Here is an 8,114-nt window from a genome sequence, read left to right as displayed (position 1 = left end):
CAGCAACTCATAGGTTTTATTTCTAGCTCTGTCATCAACTTGTTGGTGGCCTTGGCAAATCACTCGTTTCCCCATTTGTGAAGATGGATTAACATTTGTATAATGAACAGGAGTACTTGTGGCACTTTAGAGACTAACAGATTTATTAGAGCATAAGCTTTCGTACTCCTGTTCTTTTTGCGGATACAGACTAACACGGCTGCTACTCTGAAATTTGTATAATGCATATTCATAGGCCTGCCCACTGTGCTCCTCACTGTAACATCACAGACACTGCTGATCTATCCTACAGCATTTCTGTGAAGTAGGGTAACATTATTATCCCCATTTTATAGATGGGACAAGTCACATAGAAATTCTGTGGCAAAATTAGGGTTAGAGTTCAAATCCCCTGTGTTCCAGTGCAGTGCCTTAATAAGACCATCCTTCCTTTCCTAAAATCCTGTTTCAAAGACATCAGTTGCTGTATAAAATACTCAGCACTACTCTAAAAACCAGTGCAGCCACCTGAAACTTCAGCTGCTTTCCTCCTGGTAGGAGATTTATTATTTATAGAAAAAGTCAAAATGTGATGATGGCTATTCAAAATAACAGAGAAAAATTATCCATATCTCTGCACAGCGCAGCTCTGTTTCCATCATATTCTTTTACATACCGTGTATTCTGCTTTGTTCTCAAAAGGTTTAAAGATGATGATAAATTGAATGGGACACAGACTGTAGGGCACCAACTGGAAAGTGTGAGCACTAGCCCTGAGAACATGCGTGCTCACACAGAGAGACACCTAATTACTGTACAGATACACCAGTGGCCCAACTTTCACACGTTCCCCCCCATGTATTTACAGAAGCACAAATATACATACACATACGTACATTAGTTATTTTTATTATTTATAAAGTGTCATAGGCGTGCATGGCACTAAACATAGACCCCACACATTCTCTGAATGTACAAACATTGTGTGTGTACAATGTATATACTGTACACAAACCTTCTGAACTTGCCTCTTGCGATGGGCAACTGCACCCCCCCTCTGAATTCAACTGCTGTAGTGTACACACACACACACACTCTGAACTCACCTAGTTGTATGAAGGTACATACACAATTCCTATCCTTGTGCCTACACATACTTGCTCTCTGAACTCCCATACACACACACTTGTCTGCTCTCTGAATTCCCTGCCCTTGTGTGTGTACACGTACACCTCACCTGCTCCTGTGTGGATACATACACAGACACCCTGAACTCTCTGCCCTTGGGTGTACACCCCATCCTCTACCCCCTTCTCTCTCTGAACTTCCTGCTGTTGAGTGTACACACACACACACACATTCTCTCTTTGAACTCCCTGCCTTTGCATGTTCACACACACACACTCTCCCTGAATTCACCTGTCCTTTGGGTGTGTACACACACGCATTTTCTCTCTGAACTACCGGCATTTGGGTGTACACACCCACCCACCCCCATTCTCTCTCTCTCTCTCTCTCTCTCACACACACACACACACACACACACACACTCTCCCCTGAATTCACCTGTCCTTTGGTGTGTACACACAAACACACACTCTGCACTCCCTGCCCTTGGGCGGGCACACACACACACACCTTATCTAAACTCACCTGTCCTTGGGTGTGTGTAAACACACAGGTACACCCCCCCCCTTTCTCTCTGACCTGATCTGTCTTTGGATGTACACACACACACACACACTGAACTTACCGGGCTGGGGTGTGTACACACCACCCGCTCTCTCTCTCGCTCTGAAGTCCCTGCCCGCTCCCGCGGAGCAGCCCCGCCCCGCCCCGGCCGTGCCGCGCCGTGCACCCCCCGCACCTGTTGGCAATGGGGCTACACCTGCCGGGCGGCCCCGGGGAAGCGCCGCTGGGCGGGGGCGGGAGGGGGGGGGCAGCAGCCTGGGAGCGGCCCAGCTGTCCAGCCCGCGCCGCTCCAGAGGTGGCACATCTGGCCGGCCCACGTGACCCTGGTCCCTTAGCGACATGTATGAACAGACAGCTGTCACCATAACAACGGGCTGGGGGGAGACCGCCGCCCCCGCAGGCCGCGGGGAGCATGCAGGGGCTCGGGGAAGATGCCCCGGCAGCGGCTCGCTAGGGGCGGAGGAGCAGGGGGTGGGAGGGGAGCGGGAGGCAGGACTGCAGAGGCCAGGTGCGATCTGTGGGGCGAAGCGGGGGCGGGGGAGAGAAGCAGAGACACAAAGAGAGAAGCAGGGGAGGGCTCGGAGGCTGAGCCGTAGGGAGGGGGGGATTAGAGCCAGAGGCTCCTAAGGAAGATCAGAGCCCCCCCCCGCATTGGAGCCAAGCAGGCAGGCGCTCCCTCCTCCGGCACCCCCTCCCCGCAGCCCGGGAACCAAGTAATCCCCATCGATGAGGAGGAGGAGGAAGAGAAGACAAAAGGGGATTTCAGCTCTGAAGTGACAGCAAGGGAAAGGAGAAGCCGCAGCGGAGGCAGAGCAGAGCTGCAGGTTCTCCAAGGCACCCACCCGGCAGCACGGCCCCAGGAAGGGGGACCCCACCACACACGCGCCTTCCAGCTGTCGGCTTGCTCTCTTCTGCCTTTGATGCCATGGGTAACAGCTTCTCCAGCATCCCTGCACTGCCCAGAGGCAACCAGAGCAGATTCCACAGGGTCCACCACCAGCACCTCAAAGGTAGGGGTACCCCATCCTGTGTGACTGCGCCTAGGGAGGGTGCTATCCCTGGTGGGTTGGGGCTGGCTGTGGAGCAAGAGGTTGCATTGATGGTTAGTTTCTGTGCTACTGGTCTTTAAACCCATTTCCTCTTTCTGTAGGGAGTCTCACATTATGTCCGAAAGAGGCTCGGGAGGTAGGATCCCTCCCCTGACATGCCTGTCTTAGTATGCACCTATTTGACAAACTCTCCCCCAGGGCTTCAGTCCAGGAAGCCCAAGTGGGGTGGGAAGGGACATGTGTAGCTCAGACCATATGGGTGCCAATGAACTTTGCAGAAGATTAGACACTCAAGGCAATCAGCTTTCTCACCCCAGTGACTAAAGGCATATGACTGATACTCCAACAATTCAGGCCCAATTTGCCATTTTTATCACCATGCCTCTCCACACCTTCCCTTCATTCAGACAGGGATGGCCTTGTCTATGGCTTTTAATTCTCTACAGTGGGAATAATGCATGAAGGATGGTTTAACAAAAGTGAGAGGCAGCATGTTTGAGACACATGCTGTCTTTGTGGTTACCCCAGAAATGTCATTTTTGGGGGGATGGACCATCACCCCATTTTGGAGAACGACAGGATATCTGGGGCTTCTATTCCAGTTTGAGCCAGGATTATTTTTCTTCCTCAGCCCCACTCATCATGTTAAAATCCCATTTCTGAGCTAAGCTGTGCACTCCCAGGGCCACCTCCGATGGAATGACTTGCATGAGTAAGGTGGTCAGGATTGGGAGTCAGTGGCATTCATTCTTCCCTGTCTTTCCCCTCATGCTACCCCCCGAGAGGGCATAAGTCAGGGCAGAATCATGAATTGGCCCCTGAGTGTCCATATTGTCACATCCCAAGGCACTGAATGAAGTCAAGGGAGTATGTCAGAGACCCACCCCATACAGAATGGATGCTGGAAGAAGGAAGTGATTTCCATAGGCATTCTCTTCATCATTAAAACTTGTTGCTGTTTCCCCTCAAGCCATGTGCTAAAGAATTTGCTTTCAGTCTGTAAAATGGGGAAACTAGGGGGACCAGACAGCAAGTGTGAAAAATCGGGACAGAGGTGTGGGGGGTAATAGGAGCCTATATAAGAAAAAGACCCCAAAATCGGGACTGTCCCTATAAAATTGGGACATCTGGTCACCCTAGGGGAAACTAGTGTTCACCCACCTTTCTACTGAGTTTGAGCTCCACAGTTGAAAGGTGCTATGGATTAATGATGATGATATTTATATTTATTAAATAGGAGGATTTTCTGATACCTCTGTGAGAACTTAGATTCTTCCCCTCCTTCCCCCCCCCCCCCCCCCCGCAGTGGCTAATTTGGAACAGTTGTTGCATGACCTGAGGGCTATTGTCAAGGCTTTTTGAATGGGTCTGCTAGAAGATGTCCAAGAATGTTTACAGTCCTATCATGGACTGATGAATCGATCAGAAATTCAGTGCAGACAATTGCTGTATTTAAAATTAGACTGGCAAGCAGGGGCCACTGAACTCTAAAGAATGACCAATCATCCCCTATCAAAGCAAACGTGAAGGCACCCACAATGCTGTAGTAGTTGGTATGCAATTGTGAACTGCCAGGAAGGGTTTATCTTTAAGAGTAATGTGGTCAGCTGGAAATCTTTCTAGAGCAACCTTAAGCAGATAAGAATTTGTAAACTGTAGCCAGAAGGGACACTGCCTTCTAATCCGTTATCATTAGCTTATGTGAGATTTCCAAGATGCTATTTATAAATCACTTGATTTATTTCTTTCACGGCATGTTTTGTTTGTTTTATTTTCCATTTTAATTGAGTTGCCATCCATGCCAATGCAGCAAGCAAAATTGTTCGCACTTTGTAATGTAACAGAGCAGTGAAAATCGCTTTGATTTGAATAAAGAGTTAACAAGACATTGCCGTTGTAAAAACCAAGCAACTGCCAGGGACAATATGTGCTTTTTTCTGTCTTTTCTGAAACAAGACGGCCTCAGGTTCTACATTTACATGCAGAATAAACAAGTCTGATCAGATCTGACAGGTGGCTGTAAAATGGTTTAGAGGCATAGCAGCAAAAAGTATGAATGTCACACTGTTTTGTTACATATCTGCCATTTAACGTTTTGGGAAATGTATGTTAATTGAAGGTACCCTTCTTCCCCCCCCACACCTTGGACTGAACATTTGAGTTTGTGAGGGACAGAAAGAGCTAGCTGCTTTGGAAACCACAGAGAGCCTTCAGCCACCAAATCAGCACCCTCGTGCTGTTTTATGCAGGTGACCTCCCCTTGACCTGGTGCCAGTGATAAAGTTTGGCTCACTCTTGCCAAAGCAGGGGCAACTATATGACTGTATGGAGCTGTGCCTGGTGGTTCAGAGATCTGAAGTCAGAGTTTTGAGGCCTTAAAAGTGCTGTTGTGCTCTGTAAAGATGGCACCTCCATACTCAACAGATCTGCTCTCTGCATGTGCTCAGAGTCAGATCTACTGACTTGAGAGACAAAAGTCAGTTTTGACGACTGTTGACTCCTATTAGCCCTCCAAACCAAACACGGCTACGAGAGAATGAGCCAGATTCTATTACTTTTTGTGGATCACCCATGGAATTGTTTGCTAAGTTTCCAGACAGTTTGTCCTGAGCAAACCTATTGAAGACCGTGAGGTTCTAGAGCCGTCCTTGAGGGCTGCGCTGGTGTCCCTGAGGCCTGATTTGGCCTGCAGAACCTTTGCTACTGGTGATGGTGCACTATGAGGAAAAAACTCAGCTTGAGTCTCAGATGTCAGGTTTAATTTACAGTCCAGGGCAGCTAGAATAATCATCCTTTTGCTTGTAAACTGAGTGCATTTGAGGTGGTGTGTTTGTCAGACTGCGTCTGCAGTCGGGTCACCTTTCAGAGCAGAACCACACTTTAAAATTGCACCTGTCCTTCTCCCTCCCTGACGCCCTGTATGAGCTGATTGTTATTCTATGGAAACCAGTCTGCAAGTGCCTCTGCTTCGGAAGGATGGATGCCAGGATTGTGCATCACACCAGGAGTATATTTTATTATTATTGATTAACATTTCTATCACAGTATTGCCTAGAGACCTCAGCCAGCTCAGAGCCCCATTATATCAGGCACTGAATGAACACACATGCAAAAACATGATGGTCCCCACCGCAAAGAGCTTACAATTTATAAACCATAAACTGAGACCAGACAGTTCATTTTAGTTTATTCTCAACTTGGACTTCAATTAAACTCCCTCCTCTTCCATGTAAACTAGTGCCCCCTTCTGCACTGATGATGTCACTCCTAAAATAGTTGGCAGCAGTGAGTAGGCATGTTCATAGAAGCTTTCGATGTGGGAGATGTGATCTAGTGGTTAAAGCACAGGCCTGGAGTCAGAAAACTTGTATTCTGTTCCCATCTCTGCCACTGACTGGCTGAGTGACATTGAGCAAGTCACTTCATCTCTCTGTGGTCTGCTTGGTCTGCTTCCGCCATCTGTAAAATAGGGATAATAATGCCTTCTGCATGGGGATGTTATGTGGCGTAATTCATTTATGTTTATCAAAGTGTTTGAGAGCATCAGGTGGAAGATGCTTTAGAAGCTCAAGGAATTGTATTAGATCAGCCATAGATCCTAAAATGTGCTCCTACCTCTATGCTTGAGCCACTTTTCTTTTTCCCCTTCCTTTTCCTGTGGATAATGATGTGAACTGAGCACTTCCTTTGAAGTCAGTGGAAGATGAGGGCATCCAGGACCTGACCAGATCACCATGCCTTGGATGTTGAGATCCTAAAACCACAGAGAGTGATAGGAGGACCATTTTCCTTTGGGCGTGGGGTGGTGGAAAGCTAGAAGTGGGCTCAACTACAGCATTCCAGCATGCTTTCCACTTGTAACCCAGGAACGGTCCATACTCCAAGGACTTATAGGAGATAATATATTGTGCTTCCCTAAAGGAGGATAAAGGATTATGTTCATCTGGTGACAATTTGCACTTGACACGGCCAGAAAGACAACAAGAAGCTATTACTGTCCATGAGAGTCATTCTCTGCTAGTCTCTCATATGGTTCCTGTTAACTACCAAACCAGGTGTGTGTGGCTGTTTGAAAGAAAGCCGAGAGGAGAAACTCTAGCTGTATCTACTCTCATAGATTCCGCAGATGGAACAGATCTCTTAGACAGCCGATCCATTCTTGTGCCTAATGTATGTTTATTAGTACTAGGGCCAGATTAGCGTGAAATGTGCCAAAAGATGGGCCTCCACTACTTCTTGGAGGCATTTATTCTATAGTCTAACACATCTCATTGCCTGGAAGTTTTGTCTGATATTCATATTCAGTTTTCTCTTAATTTCATGCCCTTATTCCTAGTCATCACCTCATTGGGCGCCACCCTTGCTGTTTGCACTTTTCAAATATCTGTAGACAGTTATCACGTCCCCTTCTTAGTTGCTTAGCCAGGCTAGACATATTGAACTCTTCCTCCTCTCATTTGCAGGCTGTGCATCCTGTTGGTTAGAGCTACTGTTTAGTGCCTAGATCCAAGATGGCATTAAATCCTTTTTGTGGGACAGCCTTGGCCAGTAGTTAGGGCACTGGACTATGAATCAAGGGACCTGGGTTTTATTCCCACCTCTGCCATAGGCTCCCTGAGTGACCATGGGCAAGTCACTTTATCATACTATGCCTCAGCGTTCCCATCTGTAAAATGAGGCTTCTAATGCTAAGCCACCTTTGTGGAGAGCTTTGAGATCTACAGATCAATAGCACTCTATAAATACTAAGTAGCATTCCTGTACCTCATCATAAATTTGTTCCTCCAGCCACTGAGTCTTATTGGGACATACTAATCATCCTGGTAGTTCAGTATCCTGATTCCAACAGTGTCTAATTCCAGATGATTATTATTTATATTGCAGCAGCATCCGGAGGCACCAATCAGTATCGGAGCCCCAGTGTGCTAGGGGCTGTACATACAAAAAGTGTTAAAGATGTTCCCTGCCCTGAAGAGTTTAAGGTTGATATTTAGGCTATGTCTACACTACAGCTTATGTCGGCAGAACTTATGTTGCTTAGGGGGGTGAATAAACCACCCTCGTGAGTGACATAAGTTACACCGACATAAGTGCCGGTGTGGACAGCGCTATGTTGGCGGGAGAGCTTCTCCCGCCAACATAGCTATACTCCTGGGGGAATTCTGTGCCACTGCGCCTGCACAGAATTTATGTCCCCATAGATTTCTTTGCTTCCCCACAGAAAATGACTTTCTGACAGGGAAGCAAAGGGAAGCCACAAGAGTGGTCATGCGACCCTCCCCAGCAGTATGTTTTGGGTGCCCCGGGCAGCCGGCAGAGAGGTAAATCACTATGGGGCAGGGGGCAGGACTGGGAAAGACCCCAGCTGGTGGCTCCTACCCTGCGCCAGGCTCA

At 47.7% G+C, this 8,114-nt stretch overlaps 1 protein-coding gene across 1 annotated transcript in view; it reads left to right on the top strand.

Annotated features, from left to right (window-relative positions):
* The first annotated feature begins 2,274 nt into the window (after positions 1 to 2,274).
* The window catches only part of NEURL1 (neuralized E3 ubiquitin protein ligase 1), a 316,430-nt gene continuing 310,590 nt past the window's right edge, over positions 2,275 to 8,114 (top strand). The window contains exon 1 of the mRNA XM_054033381.1: positions 2,275 to 2,681. Within this exon, the coding sequence (XP_053889356.1) occupies positions 2,597 to 2,681 (85 nt within the window). The 5' untranslated portion in view covers positions 2,275 to 2,596. The remainder of the gene's footprint in view (positions 2,682 to 8,114) is intronic.

This window comes from Malaclemys terrapin, chromosome 7 (assembly GCF_027887155.1).
Source record: "Malaclemys terrapin pileata isolate rMalTer1 chromosome 7, rMalTer1.hap1, whole genome shotgun sequence".
NCBI lineage: Eukaryota > Metazoa > Chordata > Testudines > Emydidae > Malaclemys > Malaclemys terrapin.
Note: the sequence above shows the minus strand (reverse complement) of the source record. Positions and strands in the feature narration are given on the sequence as shown.